Source organism: Monodelphis domestica, chromosome 5, assembly GCF_027887165.1.
Source record: "Monodelphis domestica isolate mMonDom1 chromosome 5, mMonDom1.pri, whole genome shotgun sequence".
NCBI classification, from domain to species: domain Eukaryota; kingdom Metazoa; phylum Chordata; class Mammalia; order Didelphimorphia; family Didelphidae; genus Monodelphis; species Monodelphis domestica.
In genome coordinates, this window is record NC_077231.1 from 212,181,801 (window position 1) to 212,200,891 (window position 19,091).

At 35.7% G+C, this 19,091-nt stretch overlaps 1 protein-coding gene across 1 annotated transcript in view; it reads left to right on the top strand.

Annotated features, from left to right (window-relative positions):
- AKR1D1 (aldo-keto reductase family 1 member D1) overlaps positions 1–19,091 on the top strand; it is a 55,689-nt gene that overhangs the window by 7,875 nt on the left and 28,723 nt on the right. The window contains exons 2-3 of the mRNA XM_007504388.3: positions 8,587–8,754; positions 14,466–14,582. Coding sequence (XP_007504450.2) covers positions 8,587–8,754; positions 14,466–14,582 — 285 coding nt within the window. The remainder of the gene's footprint in view (positions 1–8,586; positions 8,755–14,465; positions 14,583–19,091) is intronic.

A 19,091-nucleotide genomic window follows, 5' to 3' on the forward strand; every position in this document is an offset into this window, starting at 1 on the left:
GCCTTAATAGTACTATTTCAGGGTTCCTTGCTGTCAAAAACTTCTCCCCATACATCTGTGGATGGTTAGAAACTGCTTTGGGGGGTTGCAATGAGTTAAGCATTGTTGAAATGGAGTGAGTCTTTCCGGAGGCCAGGCAGAGGAACTATCCTAAAAGAGAACAGCAGAATAGCTGGTCCTTCCATGTGAACTTATGCATGTATCAACCTCTCTGAACCATGGCTTAGTTTTTGCTTCATCCAAACAAGGGGAAAGGTTAAATGATCTCCAAGGTCCTTCCTAATTTGATACTTAGATGACCTATGAATGTTTTCATTTCAGAATTTGAAGGTTTTTTAAATTTCTAAGTACAAATGCTTTGAGGAGCTGGTACATGAAACCCATTTCAGTAAGTTAATAAATACTTGGGAATTATATACTATGTACCAGATGTACCATGTACTATGTAATATACTTAGCATGTATGATAGACTTAAAATGTCAAATCTTCAGAAAATTCATTATTAATCAATACAGGTCTTCTCTGTTCCAACAGATTACAATTTTCCCACACTTTGGCAGGGTGTCTCCAAGAGTTAACTATATCCCAAAAATTCATCTACATATATTTTACATTTAGGTAAACTTTATTTTTTTCATAGGCAGCTGGGTGGCAGAAGGGGTAGTGAACCAAGTTTGCAGTCAAGGAGATTCTAGTTCAAATCTAACCTTAGGAGTCACTTACTAGCTCTGGAACTCTGAACAAGTCACTTAACTTTGCCTTAGTTTCCTGAGCTATAAAAAAAAAAATGGGAATATATCACCTACTTCATAAAACTGTTGTGAATATCAAACGAGATATTTATAAAGTGCTTAGCCCAATCCACAGCATGGGGGTGAGGCACTTAAAATCTTATTTCCATCTGTTCTCTGTCCCTTCTGTATCTAAAGCTATCATGTTTTCCTCTTTGAGAATGTGAACTCCTTAATAAATACTTGCATATGCTTCTTAATGCCCAGACTCAGCTAGTATAGACCATCTTTGTTAGAGCAAATCAGAAGTCATTTTCCACTGGAATTTGCCTTCAAAATTTCAAGGTTACAGACATGCCACAATGAGGCACCAGAGTAGTCTCTAATGGTGAGTCATCCAGGCACCAAATCTAATGGTTCAGTTTTGGTCCTATATTAATAACAGAGGTAAAGGAAAATTAGAAAACAGAAAGACACCATGCAGCTAAAAGGTGGAGAGGGATGAGTAATGGGAATAAAGGGTACAGGCAAATGAAGATAAGGGACATGGCAAGTCAATACTTTTAAACAATCCTAAGAGATTTCTTCATTCTAAATATTTAAGCTAGGCAAATATATAGTATTTCAAATTCAACCCTTCCAAATCCATGTCTTTTTTTTTTTTGTTTCTTCTAAAAGCCATTTTTCTTTCTAGTTCCACCCTGCTTCTATTTGCCATTTTCCTTTCTTCCTCCTACTTGGAACTCCTCACTTAATGTTTTACTTATGGCTCATGGGAAATCACTATTTACTTCCTCTTTTCACCAATAGATTTTCTAAGGATTCCTGGGTCAAAAGCTATTGGGTAATTTCTCTTCATTCAGTCTTAAAGTTGATTGCTGAGCACTGGTAAAGCTGTGAAGTAGTCTAACCAGAAGTCAATTTGAAGCTATGCCCCCAGACTAACTAAATTTTTCATACTTTGACTCAGTGATTCTACCACCAGATCTATACTCCAAGAAGATAAAAAAGAGGAGGGGCCCATGTGAATAAGAATGTCTATATAGCAAATTATTGCAAAGAACTGGAAATTAATGAGTTGCACATAATTTGGGGGATGACTGAAAAGGTTGTGGTATATGAAAATGCTTCATAATAACTGACCAAAATGAGAGTTTCAGAAAAATCCTGCGAATACCTGTTTAGATTGATGTAGATTGAAGTGAACAGAACCCAAAGAATAATGTATACAGTAATAACATTGTGATTATATCCATTTTTGGCAGCGCATTCATTGACCAGTTAAAAAAATGCTGGGAATTATAGTTTTCCCCAAATTAGTAAGAGAGGAAACTATTAGATCAACCCTCAGAAAGTAGGACAGGAGAAAGTTGGGGAAGAGGAAGGTAGCCTAGGAGTTGAAAAATAGAGAAGAGGAGGAGGAGAAGAATTTAAAAAGGGAGGAAGAAGAAGAAAGAAGAAAGAAGAAAGAAGAAGAAGAAGAAGAAGAAGAAGAAGAAGAAGAAGAAGAAGAAGAAGAAGAAGAAGAAGAAGAAGAAGAAGAAGAAGAAGAAGAAGAAGAAGAAGATGATGATGATGATGATGATGATGACACCAATAATGCCATTCAGGTCTTTGTGGCTGCAGTTTTGCCCAGTGTTGGCTCAATTTTTGGAGAGCTCTAATGGACAGATGAGATGAGAGAGATGGCCATTACTCTTCTGCTATAGTGTGATAATAGTAACCAACTATAGCAACCTACATCTTCAGTCCCCTTCTTTAAGATCACAATTGATGAATATAAAATACAGAAGTGAAGAGATATGTGACTATTGTTATCAAGGTCATTTAGCAGAGACACAGAAAGAAAAGCCTGAGGAACAAGAGGTCCTTATCCAGCCTCTTCCTTACTTCCAGCTGATTGTGTCATTTATTCTTCTAAAGAATACATTTGATGGGGGAATTAATCTTATTTCTCACAAGAACCTGCAGTTGACCCTATCCTTACTTCTCCTGGGATCCCTTTGTTCCTGACACAAGGGCATGAGGCAGTTCTGGGAGTGACACAGGAGAGATTGACTTTTGTTAGTGCAGTCCTGAGATCTTTTCATTACTACATTCCCCAAAACATAATTATCATGAACAAATTCTGCTTGTTTATTTGTCTTAATAAATATTCCCCCCAAGGAAAGAAGCCTAATAGTAATGAGAGGTTAGGTAAAGAAAAATAACTCTGGAGCTCTTAGGAACTATCATGAATGAATCCACCAACCAAACAAGATTCCAAAGGAATCTCAATCCCTCTGGCTTTCAATGCAAAAGCATACTATATACTTAACATGCTTCTTGAGGTACAGAATGAAACATACATTTTCAAATTTCACCAATATAAGAATTTATTTTGTTTGATTTTGCATGCATATTTGTGGGAAGGGAAAGAAGGAAGTGAGGAGACAAGACAACAAAGTCATGGAAGCATTTTTAAATCCACAGAGGAAAATATGAGGAAATCCAGAAAGAAATAGATAGACTAGCTAGAGATTTTTGAAAGTTACATGTTGATTTTTTTATACATAAAAGGAAAAAATAAATTGTATGCAATAGAGATTTGTTGTTTCAAATAAATTCCACATATACAGAACATCCTGTTGCAAAGAAAGGAGATGGAATTTCATATATAGTCAAGAGCAGATAATTCAAGGTTTTTTTGACCCATTGTGTATAAAAGGGAATGTGTAATCAATCTGAGAAGATAGATAAGAATCAGATTGTGAAGAGTTTTCAGTGCCATAGAAAGTGGTTTATATTTTATCCTATAGGCAACAGAAAGCCACTGATACTTCCTAATCTCGGCAGTGACAGTTGGATCTGGGCTTTGGGAATTTCTATTTGACAGATGTATGGAGGATGTTAGAGATACTGGATGCTGTAACTATGGTCCAAGGAAGAGATGATGAGGACCTGAACTAGGGTGGTGTTTGTTAAGTGGAGAAAAGAGAATGAATCTGATATCTATTATCAAGTGAATAAAAAAATAGTATTTAGTTGCCTATTATATGACTGACACTATATTATACTAGGGGCTGTGGATACAAATACAGAAATGAGACCATTGTCAACCTCAAGGGGATTACATTGAAATAAGATGAGATAGTACACATGGGGTAAGTGGCCAGGAAAGGAATTTTTGATCTTGAGAGTATCACAGAGATTATGAATAGAGTTATAGGAGAATTGATTATCTTATTGTTGTGGGAGAACTTTGAGATAAACCCTAGGTCTGGGTCAGGTTGCCCTTTGCAAGAATGCAAGACTCCAAAATTAGCTTAAAAATAAAAGGAGAAATTTATTAATGTGGAAGCCATGTTGAATGGCTGGGAGACTGGGCAGGTGGAACACTGCCTCCCTTAGGAGATGGAGTCTGGGGATTTTATACCCCTATGACAACAGGTGTTACAGGATAAGAAAGGGGGGGGGGTAGAGTGAATCATGAATGAGATAATTCTTTAGGTTGGGGGTAAAAGGGATAATCTATGGAATTCAAGAAATGATTAGATTAGGTACCACCCAATGCTTATCAGAGTGGAACTAGGAGGTGCCTGGCTATGTTAATTGAAGATCTAGGGGAAAATCCAAAGGGGGATATTCATGTCAGGTAGCAGAAAGGAATTTCCTATGTCCTCTTTGACCCAGAACACTTCCGGACTTTAGGATATCTAGGAGGAAACCTGTACCCCCATATCATTACCATTTCTAGTAATATTGATTTGATTATGTTCCAAAAAAAGGTGGGGGCAGTGAGGAGGTAACAGATACTATGGCAAGCCATGTGACAAGATGCTGATGCTGAGTAGGCCCTGGTTTCCTGGTGATTGACTGGATAGGATAGGAAACATATTTTAGAACCACCTAGATATAGGTAAGTGGGTGAGTTTTCATTTATCCCCCAATCAAGATAGCTCAGCCTCCATGCTGTGATTTCATCACAGGTGGCTGACTAGGGAGTTTGAGTTACTGATTTGTGTAATTGAGTCATTGAGGTATATTGAAGCTTAGTGTACTTGTACTGTACTTGTACATATTGTACGAGCCTCTATAATTGATTTATGTGCTGGCTTCATGAGAAAGTTTTGGGCTTGGCCTCTAACTGCAGTTTTTCTGGGAATTATGTACCTAAGTAAAAGTTAACCCATGATAGTCTTTTGGGATTGGGTTTGAGGGTCTGATCTTTTGGTGATGTTTTGGGGAATTAGGGTACATGTGTTTTGCTCTTACATTATTTCTTTTGAGACTAGGGGGAATAATAATCATGTCAATTCATAGGTAAGGGGCATTGATGAAAGAGGTCATGCAAGGGGGATAGAGTGGGCAGTCACATCTCTCCAAGGACCACTCTGTGGTCTCCCCAGCTACCACGCATGACTCTGTCAAGGCATCGTGGACTGATGGCCCCCAGCAAGTCACTAAACATCTTAAAATCTGTTGTCACAAGCCGAGGAGGAAAGGGTGTTTTGGCTTTCTCTTGAGATCTGCCTCTCACTCTGATGAAGTAGTATTGATGGAGGGGGTTGAGGTCTCTGAGCCCACCTTCTCAGTGACTATTTTCCAGGAAGGACTGGATAAGGATGTCACAAGGGATATATAAGAAGTACACCAGAGGAAGTTGCTCTCTTTTTTTGCTTCTCTCATCTGATTTCTTGCTCTTTCTTGCCCAGACTAATTGCCTATCTGCTTGCAAATATGCCTCTCTCCCTGGCCCAGCTTCCTTTGTTCTTTTGGCATCTGTTTAAACTGTGGAGGGAAACTACTGGCCAATTAGAAATCTTAAGTGTTCAATTAATAAATATTTTAAGATTTAACATGTATAGCCTCTAGAGAATTTTATTCATTATAATCACGAGGAACATGTTTCACTTTTTAAAACCTCAGGGACAACAAATTTAGACAATTTAAATGTAATTATTGAATATTTTAAACAATTATCTATAATCCTTATTTTTCAAATTTTTAATGCAGCAATTTTATAAATCAGCCTCTTGCTTTATATTTACTGAAATGAAAAAAATTTTAAATTATAATGAATTTTATGCTTTCAAATTCTACACAAAGATTATTTTACTTTTTTTTTTCACAAAAAAGATTATTTTACTTTTTTTTAACCAATTAAAATTCAAATGCAGAAAGCAGCATATAACCCAACTTATTTGGGGCATGAGCCTTTGTTAAACTTTAACTAGCAAATTGCACAATTGCTAATTTTGAAGTATTGCCTCAAATCTGACCTTTATGCTCATACTCTATTAAATAATCACTGTCAGATATATTGATGGAATGAATTCAACTTGGTGTTCTCATTTTTGTTGACTTTGTTTTAAGCTTTGTTATGTTGAAAAGGATGGTCATATTTGCATGAGAATTATAGTTGAAATAAGCCAATGACTTTGCCTCTTGCTTCATACTTCCTTCTCAAGAGTTATGTGTCTTACCTTTGGTAGAGCGTTTGGAAAACTCTAGAGTGTAGTTTGCAACATAAACCAAGGAAAATGTAAATATCAGAGGTCAAATAAGACTCAGAATCAACTTTCAATGTTGTTTACCTCCAGTAGTTTACCTTTTTCTTCTCTTCTCTCTTTTTTTTTTGCTTTCACTATAATCCATTTTCCCATTTCCCAGCTTCCTGACACTGTTTTTAATTTCTTTCCATCTCCTTAGAACTTTTTCCCCCCTTGCTTGTTTCTGGATTATCTCTTCTATACTGTCAGAGTCCTTCATATTAAAGCATGCTGAGGAAAACCAGATCAAGGGAATGAGAAAATAATTGAGAAGATAGTACCATCTTTCCTGAATGTAAATCTTATAATGTAAATATCAAGTAAAAACCTCCCTTTTCTATAATAATCATTCCCAGGAGTCCAGGAAATGAAATGATAAGGTCTTTGGTACTGAATAACTCCTCATTACTAGTAGTTGTAGCTCTGAGTTGGCCACTTCTGTCATGACAATGAATCAGTCTCCTGTTTTAAGATTAGCATTTTGAGACTATTTTTATTATACATTATCAATTAATGTTAATTTGAATAATTATTCAAATATTTTGCCTTCATATAACTTTTTTCCTTTTTTAAATTTTTAAAATTTTTATTTAGAATATTTTTCCATGGTTATATGATTCATAATCCCTCTCCCCTCCTTCCTCCCCCCTCCCAAAACCAGCAAGCAGTTCCACTGGGTTATACATGTATCATTATTCAAAACATATTTCTATATTATTCATATTTGCAGTAGAGTGATCCTTTAACATCAAAACCCTAATCACATCCCCATCACACTATGTGATCGAGTATATATTTTTCTAATGCATTTCTGTTCCCACAGATCTTTCTCTGGATGTGGATAGTGTTCTTTCTCACAAGTTCCTCTGGATTGTCCTGGGTCATAGTATTGTTGCTAGTAGAAAAATCCATTACATTTGATTGTACCACAGTGTATCAGTCTCTGTGTATAATGTTTTCCTAGTTCTGCTCCTTTCCCGCTGCATCAGTTCCTGAAGGTCATTCCAGTTTACATGGAATTCCTCCATTTCATTATACCTTTCAGCACAATAATATTCTATCATAAACATGTACCACAGTTTATTCAGCCATTCCCCAATTGATGGACACCCCCTTGTTTTCCAATTTTTTTGCCACCATAAAGAGCACAGCTATACATATTTTTGTACAAGTCTTTTTCCTTCTTATATCTTTGAGGTACAAACCCAGTAGTGGTATGGCTGGGTCAAAGGGCAGGTAGTAATTTAAAGCCCTTTGCGCATAGTTCCAAAATTTCCCTCCATAATAGTTGAACCAATTCACAACTCCATCAGCAATGCATTAGTGGCCCGATTTTGACATATCCCCTACTACAGTTATACTTTTCTTTGCCAATCTTCTAAGTGTGAGGTGGTACCTCAGAGTTATTTTAATTTGCATTTTTCTAATCAGGAAGAATTTAGAACCCTTTTTGATGTGCTTATTGCTAGTTTTTATTTCATAATGTCCAAACTGCCTATTCATGTTCCTTGACCATTTTTCAATTGGGGGATGGCTTGATTTTTTGTAAAATTGATATTTTGTAAAATATATGGACATATATTTGGAAAATTAAGCCTTTGACAGAGAGGTTTTTTGTAAAAATGTTCTCCCAGTTTCTTGCTTTCCTTCTAAGTTTGGTTGCATTGGTTTTGTTTGTACAAAACCTTTTTGATTTTATATAATTCAAGTCATTCATTTTACATTTTGCAATATTCTTTATCTCTTGCTTGGTTTTAAATTCTTTCCTTTTCCACAAATCTGACAGGTATACTAATCTATGTTCTTATAACTTTTAAAAGTTTATAAATCACTTAAGATGATATTTCTTCAGATACTCAACTTCTTTAAGACATGATAGATATTATTATCCCTGTCATACAGAGGAGGAAACTAACATGTGGAGCGTTTCAAGGTTTATCCTATAGTCATACAGCTAGTCAGGGGATTCTTTGGCACCATTCATGTAGTTTATTGGTGGGCATGACCCCACTTGAACCAACTATGAAGTTGATTGATTATATGCTTCCATGCCTCTGTTTTTCTGGGATCCCCAAACATCTTCTTGGCCATATGAGGAGTCTATCGCCTTCTCTGGTAGTGATCAAGTTCAAAAAGGACCTCCTAAATGAGGTAGCTTGGACCAGCTTTTGAAGACAATAATGGACACAAATTGGCAGAAAAGAACAAGGAGGAAATGAAATGACCAATTTGCAATTTTAGTTGATATAAAGAAAGAAATGTTTATAGGAATAACCAAACCAGAGTCAAGTCTAGTTCACATATTTTTCTCCTGTTATTCTAGCGCTTTAAAGATTTATGCTTTCAGTCTGTGAAGACTGCCATTGATGTTGGGTACCGCCATTTTGATGGAGCCTACATTTACCATAATGAACATGAAGTGGGAAGAGCAATCCAAGAGAAAATCGCTGAAAAAAAAGTGAAACGAGAAGATATTTTCTACTGTGGCAAAGTGAGAATTTATTCTGTCTGTCTTCCTTTTATAGTAATAGCATAAGGTAGGGCTGAGAAAATTTTGGAAATAGTTACTATTAACAATATATGTTATTGAAAACTTAATCTGTGTAAGGTGCCATGCTAAACCATTACAAGAAATCTAGATCATGATTTGGGCTTTTGTAAAGGTGAAAATTAATGGTTGGACAATAATTTTATAAAATTATGTGGTTGCCAAAATTTATTCTCTCTCGAGTCAGAAATTTATTTACAAGTATTTATAAATAGAGAGGAAACAATAAAGAAGAGAAATGTGAGGGGGATAGAGAAGTTAACTATCCTATCAACCTAAATGTTTTGCTCCAGGTCTGCTTATTCCAGGCACAGCTTAATTAGCTCTCAACCAGGAAGGATGGTAATGAGTAACCGTGTGGTCTCCTCCAAGTTGGAAGCTAGTCTCTTAGGAAACTAGGAAAAAAGTCAGCCTTTCACTCACCAACAAAGTAGTCCAGGAGTCAGAGTTCAAGTTGAAGCTGAGCAAAACTCCCTCAAAGACTATCTTCAGGAGACACTCTCTTCAGATTATCTTCTCAAAGACAATATGGCTCAAGGCAAAGGATTTTGTGGCTTTTATGGTGGCTCCTTGTCCCTTCCCCTCTTCACAGGGCCCAATCATAATTTCCAAATTGTCTAACACTGCCCAGGGGCGAAGTGTCTGTGGGATCTACTTCTCACCTTCTGAAGCTTAAGTTCTCTCCTTGTGAAGGCTAAGTTCTCATCTAAGAGTGTGAATTTTCTAAAATTCACCTTCTGGAGAGGTGAATACTCATCTTGGCTGATTGAGTTTCAGAGGGCGTGAATTCATTAAGTAGTTTGCAGCTCCTCCACCTAGTTCAAGCTTCTGTTGATTCAATTAAAAGGTAGACAAAGAAGAATTAATCCTGTCTTCACAATCTAGTGGGGTACTTAAATTAGTGTTAACTCAAGATAGACAATAGAGTAAAGAATTCTTTTCACATTATCACAGACCTAGAAAAGGAAATGTCTAGGGGAGAGAGATATGATAGAGTAGTCCCATTCAGTTATAGATGCCAGTCTCATTGAGAGGGGAAAAGAGTTATAATTTCCCCACAATGTCAACTTTTCTTTTATTTGGGACTTTGGGCCTAATTGAGAGAGGACAGTTTCTCCTTTCTCTTAATCTCCCCTTCCTCAGAAGGTATTATTAGAATGGGGAATGTCAATCCCTCTGAATACAAAGGAAAATCTAGGTCTTCACAGATCACTGTTTTAAAAAAAATGTAATTTGAAAGCAAAATTTATAAACTAGCTAAATTGTAGATAGAATAGGGAAGAGAAAGGGTGAATAGAGGATAGCATGGGTAGTAGAAATTGTGGAGAGAAGAATGGGACATTTTTCACTTTATCCAAAAGAAACATTAAAGTTTCTCTTTAAACAAAACATTTAAACAAAAAATAACTTACTGAAGCTTTTTTCACATTATTGTTATTTCCTAATGACCCTTCACACACACACACACACACACACACACACACACACACACACACACACGGGTTCTGTCTTGTGACAAAGAAGTAAAATTAAGTAAAACCAAATTAATGCATTGACTTTGGCAATATATAGCCCATTCTGCACCCAAAGCCTACCATCTCTCAAAATGTAGGAAACATACTTCATTTTTCAGTATTATGAAGTAAAAATTAGTCACTGAATAGATCATTTCTGAGATAGAATAGCTATATTTCTTTGTATGGTATTTGGTATCTGGAGTTTGGTATTTGGATTAAATGGTATTTGGATTAAAAAATACTAGGATTTGCATTCTGGCTTAATAGATATTAAATATGATATGCTGAGCAACCCATTTAACCTTTCAGGGACTACAATTTTCTCACCTAAAAAATGAAAGGGTTGCACTAGATAACTTCTAAGTTCCAGTTCTTGGTCCTCTGAAATTAATAGGTTTGTGAATATTCCCTAATCTTCCCTAATCAAGTCTTCACCTGTTGTATCATTCCCCTACCCTTTGCTTCAATGAAGCAATCAATTCTTCAGAAAAATGTCTTGCTTTCTCTTTGTAGCCAACAAAATCAAAGAGATTTTCATTTGACCATATTTTTGAGATGCCAGTCTGTCATTTCCAGATATGTATTTTTTAGAATTGATGTAATGGTAGAATTCTAAGTCCTACTTTTTCTGTACAGTAAATTTCTCTGCTTCCGGTAAAGACAACTAATGCTTTATGATGAATCACATTGTCACTATATACTCCTAAATCTACAGTGATGAGGAGCAAGAGGCTTAAAGGGAAGCCATTTTTGTAAGAACCAACCACCATCCCAAACTGAAGTGTATACAAATGGCTAAGTAATTTTTTTATGCCACCACAATTTTGTGAAGTATAAGCACAGAAGATTACAGTAGTCTTTGTTCCCTGGACTAAAGTCCTCTACTCTTTCATAACATCTAGGGATGGCTTCAGATTATGAACTTCTTTATGCAGCCAGTAATGCCAATTTGACATTATGTAAAGATTGCAAAAGACAGATGACAAAACTTTAGTTCTCTTAACAGAAGAAAAAAGAAAAGAAAAATTGAAGTGACCATGAGTTTATGGGAAAATATGAATTCTATTTTGGCCATGTTGAACCTGAGATTCCAACAGGACAATCTGACAGAAAGAGGTAACAGACACTAATGAGCAATGAGATTTTGTTATAAAGGTTTGGGAGTCAACTACTTAGAGATAGCTGAACTCATGAAACTGGTCAGATAAAGGGTGAGAATGTAGAAAGGGAAGATGAGATGACCCAGAGCATGGCTGTAGGGGGTATCCACAACAAAGGAGGAGACTGGTAAGAAGGGAGCTGGGAGAGAAAAAGTGAATGTTAAGAAATTCAAGTTATAGTCAACAGTATAAAAGCTGCAGGGGAGCCAATGAGAATAAGGACTAGTAAAAACCATTGGATTTAGAGGCCAAAGGCTACTGGTAATCTTAGAAGAAGAAGCTTCAGTCAAATGGTGGTATCAGCAGTCAGGTTATAAGAAATTATGAAGAAAAATAATCAGTGCAGATCAGGAGTTCTTACCTTGATTTCCACAGAACCCCAAATAGTCTGAGGATAGATTTCAAAGGGTCCATAAAATTGGATGGGGGAAAAATACAGATTTGTTTTCTAGTATCTAACATCTAGTATCTAGTTGAAATTCAGCATTTTCTTTTATTTTGAATTAAAAAAAAATTATTCTGAGACAATCCTTAAGTAGTTATAATAACTAGCATTTATATAGCACCCACTATGTGGTAAGTACTGTGCTAAATGCTTTTTACAAATATCTCATTTCGTCCTCATAACAATCCCTGGAGATAAGTGCTATTATTATCCTCATTTTACAGATGAGAAAACTGAGAGAAATAGTGGTTATGGAATCTGCCTAAGGTCAAACAGCTAGTAAATGTCTGAGGCCAGATTTGAACTCAAAGGTTTTACCAGATGGCCAAAAGGGTGGTCCCACGAATCCCTGCTGTGGGTTGGTATCAAGTTATGACAGGATCAAGTGAAGGATTTTGTTTTTTTGTTTTGTTTTTAATGACTGAGGAGGCCTAAGTAAGATTGTAGACATCTGGAAAAGGTCATGGGATAAGAGAAGATTGAAGATGAGAGAGAATGATCCAGACAAAATCCAGTAGGAGAGAGGAAGGGATGGGACCAAGAGCCCAGTGGAGAAGATGATCTTGATGTTGTGGGTGACAGATGAAATAACAAAGGAAACAAAAATTGGAACTTTATGGCACATCAATTAATTTTTTAAATATATGTATATTTACCAATTACACATAACAACAAATTTCCACACAAGTTTTTATAAGCTATATGATAGAACTTACCTCCCTCCCTTCACTTCCCCATCCCAGTGTTGGCAGGTGATTAGATTTGTATTATGATAGCATATCAATTATTAAGCAATACATGCTAACTGGCCAACAAATCAATACCAGTCAGCTTCTTCAGCTTTGGCACTCCAAAAACTGGATTCCAAATATAGATGGAGTGAGGTTTTTACACATGAAAAAAAATTAATCAAATAAGATCAATTAACTTAAAGGGAAATTTTGAACTAGAATACAAATTAGGTATCCTGATTACTAAGTGGAGAAAAGATTAGGGGAGTTCCAAGTTAGAAGGGAAGAATGAACAGGTCCAATTCCTTGAATTCAGAAAAAGTGGTGTTCCCAACTATCTATATACAGTGTAACATGTAAAACACTAATTCATTGATTGATATAGGGCCATTTTTCAGATAAGACACAGATTTCTTGAGATGTATAATTGTGGGAAAACTTTTGACATCAATCTTCAAATCTGACAAAGTTTATGGTCAGTATAGCTTAGTTCCTTAGTTATGGGTCTCTAAGGAGCAAGTAGAGGTGCTTCAGCTTCTCATCCACAATAATGCTAAGTTCACCCAATGCCATAAAGTTTTCTCACAACTCTCATAATTGAATAATTTTTTCACAAGACAGAAATTGGACTATTTACATAATTGAATAGAAAGAGAACCGAGCTAGCTCTAAAATTGAGTCAGTGTAGTTCACTCAATTGCTACTGCCACTTTATGTTCTAATCCCCTCAATCTCTTTCCTTAGAGACTGGAATAAAAGAAGAGAAAATGTAAAATAATGAAGCAAGGTTTTGAGTTACCAAATAGGGAAGAGGGAGGAGACAAATTGATGACCTCTATTTTTTCAGACACGGCTCAGTCTTTTGCTGGTGTGGTAGGGAGGAAGTAGTTTAAGAAATTTGAGGGAAGAGAAGAGATTTAGAACAATGGCGTCAAACTTCAGCTGACTTAGAAAACCACAAATTAATATTATCTACATTGTATTATATTTTTATTTATTTTGTTAAACATTTCCCAATTATATTTTAATTTAATTCAACCTCACTGGCCTCAAGTTTCAAATCTGACACCTCTGGTTTAGAACACTCCACTGCTGTGGACAGCATAAGAATCAATCAGAAAAGAAAAAAGGTATTTCCATGTAGTAGTCTGGCCAGCTGAGATTAGTTAATATGTCTTTTGCTCATATTCATAAAGGCTGGATTTGGCTTGTCCCTTGACATTCATGTACAAGTTATATCATCTTCTACCTCTATATCTCTCATATCCAGAATATTCTCCCTCCTCATTTACACTCCTCAAAATCCATAAGTTTTTTCAATGTATAACTCAGGTACCATTTACTATCCAAGGACCTTCCTGATCCCCCTAGTTTTTAGTGCTTTCCCCATCCAAATTAATTTGCTTATATTTTAGCTGTGTACTATATCCTACTTACTCTCCAAATGAATGTGAGCCTCTTAAGGACAGGGACTGTTTTCATCTTTGAAATCCCAGCAGTTAGTACCACCTCTTACACATACTAGGAAATTATTGAATTGAATCAAACTATTTTGTTCACCGGCAACACTGGAAAATAAAAAAATTGCCAGTACAACAGAGACATTGACACACTCAGGACTGGGTAAAGATCAATATTCAAACCATTCTTCAGTGACCCATGTGTGTCTTCTAAATCCATTTGCTATCTGACAAATAGATAACATTTTATTTTATCTTTTACTAACCTTACCAGGTTCTACAAAACATGACATTTTTTATACCAGATAACTGTTTCATAATTTTCTTTCATTCTTTTTCAGTTGTGGTCTACTTTCCTTAAACCAGAGATGGTACAACCAGCTCTGGAGAAGACACTCAACTCTCTTCAGCTAGATTATGTCGATCTTTACATTATTGAGCTGCCAATAGCTTTAAAGGTAAATGGAAATACCCAAAGGCCTCCTAGTCTGCCCACAGCCTAAACCTCTGTTTAGAAATTCTAAAATATATGGGATGATTTTGAAATATTTAATATTTTGAATATTTACTATTTGAAGGCACCCAAACCCCAAGCTGTTTTCTCCTTATGCCTCCCCATTCCAAAGCCTACTATTTATCCTTATTACGACCCTTCAATCCTTCCAACCCTCAGTACTTTTCTCAGGTCATTATTCCTGTTGATTTAACTTTCTTCCTTTTCCAATCTGGATTCTAATATTAACCAATTCAACTGTACACTATGCTCTATTTTTTTATTTCATTATCCCACCCTATCCCCCATCGTGTCACCACTCAAGACTTGTCAAAACCCAACCCTGAATTAATCCCATAATTTTCATCTTAATTATAGACTGTTAAATGGAGTTGAGGGGAATCATATACCTGGGATGATTGGGAACTTTCTAAATTTATGTTTAACCTCAGTGGGACATTCTTTCTTATTCCATACGAGTTGATTTCCTATCTTACTTCTCACAGAAGCTATTCCAACATTTCTTTTCAGAAAGTTCCAAAACCTATTCCTCTACCCTCTCAAAAGAACATTCTTTTACCTTACTAAGGAAAATAGAATCCATTTGTGCTCTCTTCTCTTATCTCAAAACCCTATCAACATCATCTTCTAATCTCTGCTCTCTTCCTCCAGTCTCTGATAAGGCAGCTTTTCTCTTTAAAAAAGTCAGTCCCTTTTCATATGCCCTTGATCCCATCACCTCCCATCTTCTCTAACTGATGATAATGCAATAATTACCCCCTCTCTTTAATTTTCAATATCTCCCCAAATAATTTTTAAAAACTGCTTTCAAACATACTCATCTTAAAAAAAATTAAAAACTTTCACTAGACCCTACCATCACCTCAAGCTTTCATGTTCTTTTTTCTCTGTCAAACATTTAGAAAAAACTATTGATCTACATAGCCTCCATTTATTTACCCCCTCATTCACTTCTCAACTCTGCAGTTTGGCTTCCAACCCTATCATTTAACTAAAATTATTTTCCCCAAAGTGACTAATTTTCTCTTCATTGAAATATATGATATTCTTTCTTGAGTTATAGTATTAGTGTTAATTGTGGATGTTCTTTCCTCTCAAGTTTTCATGATAGCACTCTCTTCTTGTACTATTCCTACTTGTCTCACCACTTTTCCTCAGTCCACTTTGCTGGCTCATCAAAATATCATGCCTTCTAAATGTGAATGTTCTCCAAGTTTCTCTCCTGATCCTTTTTCTTTTCTCCATTCTTTCTAAAAGATCTAATCAATTCCCATGGGTTTAATGATCATAACTATGCAGATGATTCCCATAAAAGCATTAACTTAGAGATCTCAGTTCCTCCCCCATTACTTCATCACTGAGGAGAGGTGGAGTTGGCTACTCTTCAGGTGGGTAGACCCCCTAATATCCTCACTAAGCTAGGGAAACAGTAGTTTCAAATACCTTAGGGAGAATGTTCGTGTTTATAGATTTTTTAAAAAAGGATTTTATCTTTGAACAAAAGATAAAAGATCCCATCCCAGTTAGAGTCCTTGCAGCATGAAAGTAAATTAGCTTAGTTTTAGACCTAGACTACCTTACAACCTTCAGATGTCAGTTTAAGAGAAAATGAATAGATTTATATAGAAATATTGTTAATAAATAATACAGAGAAGGAAAATGACACAATTTGGAGGGGATATGGGCAAATAGAGACACTAATGCAATGTAGGGGGAGCTATGAACTAATTTAACTGTTCTAGAGAGCAATTTTGATATATGCCTAAAGGGCTAAAAAACACTTCATACCCATTAGTAGGTCATTATCCCAAAGAAATAAAAAACAAAAAAGGAAAATGACTAATGTGTATAAAAATATTTAAAGCACTTCCTGGGGCAAAGTACTGGAAAGTGGGGGGATGCCCATTAATTGGGAAATTGCTGAGTAAGTTGTAAAAAACTGACACAAAGTGAAGTAAGCAGAATCAGGAGAACATTGTATACAGTAACAGAAATATTGTATGATGAGTTACTGTTCATAATAGCTATTCTCAGCAGTAAAATGATCTAAGAACAACCTGAAAGGACTCAATGGAAAATGTCATCTTCTTTCATACTGATTGAGTCTAAAAGCATACTTTATTTCATTCTTTCTTCATTTTTTCACTTCAAGTTTTCTTCCATAAAGAGATTAATATGGGAAAATGTCTTATATGATTGCACATATAAAATCGAGACTGCTTACCATATCATCAAGGGGATAGAAGGTAGGGACAGAGAGAATTTAAGACTCAACATTTTAAAAAATCAAGTATTATTTTTACATGTAATTGGGGGAAATAACATTTTATTATTTTTTTGGAAAGTAACATTTGAATCTCTCTCATTAGAATTAGTTCAAAGAGGGAAGAAATACACTCATACACACACTCAAATGAGCATAAAAATCTATCTTACCCAATAAGAAAATAGAAAAGGATAGGTCAGAAAAGGGGGAGAGAAGTTATAAAAGAGAAGGCAAATTAACAGATGCAGTAGTCAGGAGTAAAACATACTTTTGAGAGGGGAACCAAGTGAAAAAAAATTTTTTTTAAAGAGCCAAATAGTCAATAGCATCTCAAGGCAGAAATAATGTAGGATATAGCTAGCACTCAAATATTGCAGAAGACAGAAAAGGAGAGCATGTAGGAAAAGTGCCAGGATGTCTATTAACATTTTCTCAAACTATTGGACAAGACTGAGAGATTAGGGATGGGTCTTGTTTTTGAGCTGCTGCATTTGCAGGTTTAGAGAATTGTTAGTGGAAAAGCATTAAGTGAAGAAATTTTAGCCAGGTAAAACTCAGATCATCTTAAGACAGACCCAAAACTGGAGAAAATTTGGAACAACACTCTTGAGCTAGAAAGCATCCAAATTGCCTAAATAGCCACCTAGATAAATGCAAAAATATTGAACACATAGTTTCAGTGCAAGGAAATTTTGTTATATATTAAAGGCTGGCCAAATGAGTCAATGTGACTTTTTTTTTTTAATTTCCCCCTCAGGATTTGGCGTGATCCATTTTCTTAATCTGTTTAGAGGAGTTTGAGGAGGAAAGCTCCACCATACTGGTTCCTACCACTCTTGACTTCATCCCTCTGGCTCTTTATTTTAAATAACTTCCTTCTTTTTTGAAAAGTCAACTATGTGTTCAACATTCTGCATTGTGTATGAAGGAAATCATTAGGGGGACTTGGTCATGAGGATAGAATTGACACACTGATGCCCCCAGTAGTTTGTTAGAAAAAAAGTAGCAATAGAGGAAGGTGATAGAAATGAGGCAGGACAGATATCCCCTGGACTGCCCCCTGAACAGCCTCCCTAGGCAATAGAATGCAAACACTTCCTTCTTATTAAATCTTTTTCAATTCCTCCAACAATACTTTCTTTTTATGCTTTTTTTTACTCCCATATTTGTATTTCAAAGTTTCTATTCAGTTCTACTCTTTTCCACAATAATGCTTGAAAGTCCTCTATTTCATTTTCCCTATAGGGTTATTCACTGTTTACAAGTAAGTTGTCTGGTTGTAAAGCTATATATTTTGACTTGGAATAAATTGTCTTGCATTGTCCTCTTTCTATTCCTTTAGCATGATAATTGCTAAATCTTGTGTGACACTGGCTGTGATTCCTTGGTATTTTAATTTCTTGCTTTGACTGTTTTCATTATTTTTTCCTTTGACCTGAAAGCTCTGGATTTGGGGTATGATGTTCCCCATCATTTTCATTTTGATCTTTCTTTCAAGAGGTAATTGGTAGATTTTGGTATTTTTGCCCTCTTGTCTGGACAGTTTCCTCTCATAATTTAATGAAATATGACACCAGTCTTTGTCTTTCTCTCTTTTCCTCCTTTCTTTTCTTCCCTTCTCCTCCCTTTCTCCTCTCTCTACCTGAGAAAGGACTTTCAGATAGTCCAATCATTCAAATTTATGATCTTGGGCTAGTAAGATAGCCAGTTGTGATTTCTCTTTTGATTTCTCCATCTGGCATCCTTCTTGGGCCATTGTTGGAGTAGATAAATGGGTAGCTGAGCTGTATATCTTCCACCTACTCTATCATTTTGGATTATCCAAAACTATCCTTATCTACTAAAAGAAATAAGGAAGGATTGAAGTATATTCTAGCCATGGGAAACATCATGAACAATCAAACAAAAACAGTAATTATCATGTTAAGTTGGAAGAACAACCAGTCCATTTTGATTAGAAGTTAAAGTGTGTGAAAGGCAAAAAATGTGAAATAAGGGTGAAAAGATAGATTAGAGAGAGGCAACTTTGTAGAGAGCTGGACTTAAAATTAAGATGACCCAGGTTTAAATACTACCTATAATGTATACTGATTGTGAGAGCTTAGTGTGTGTAATTAGTGTATGTAAACAGCTCTCTGAGTCTATAAATTACAAAGCTGATGCCAATCTGCTTTGGTAGAGGGAGTT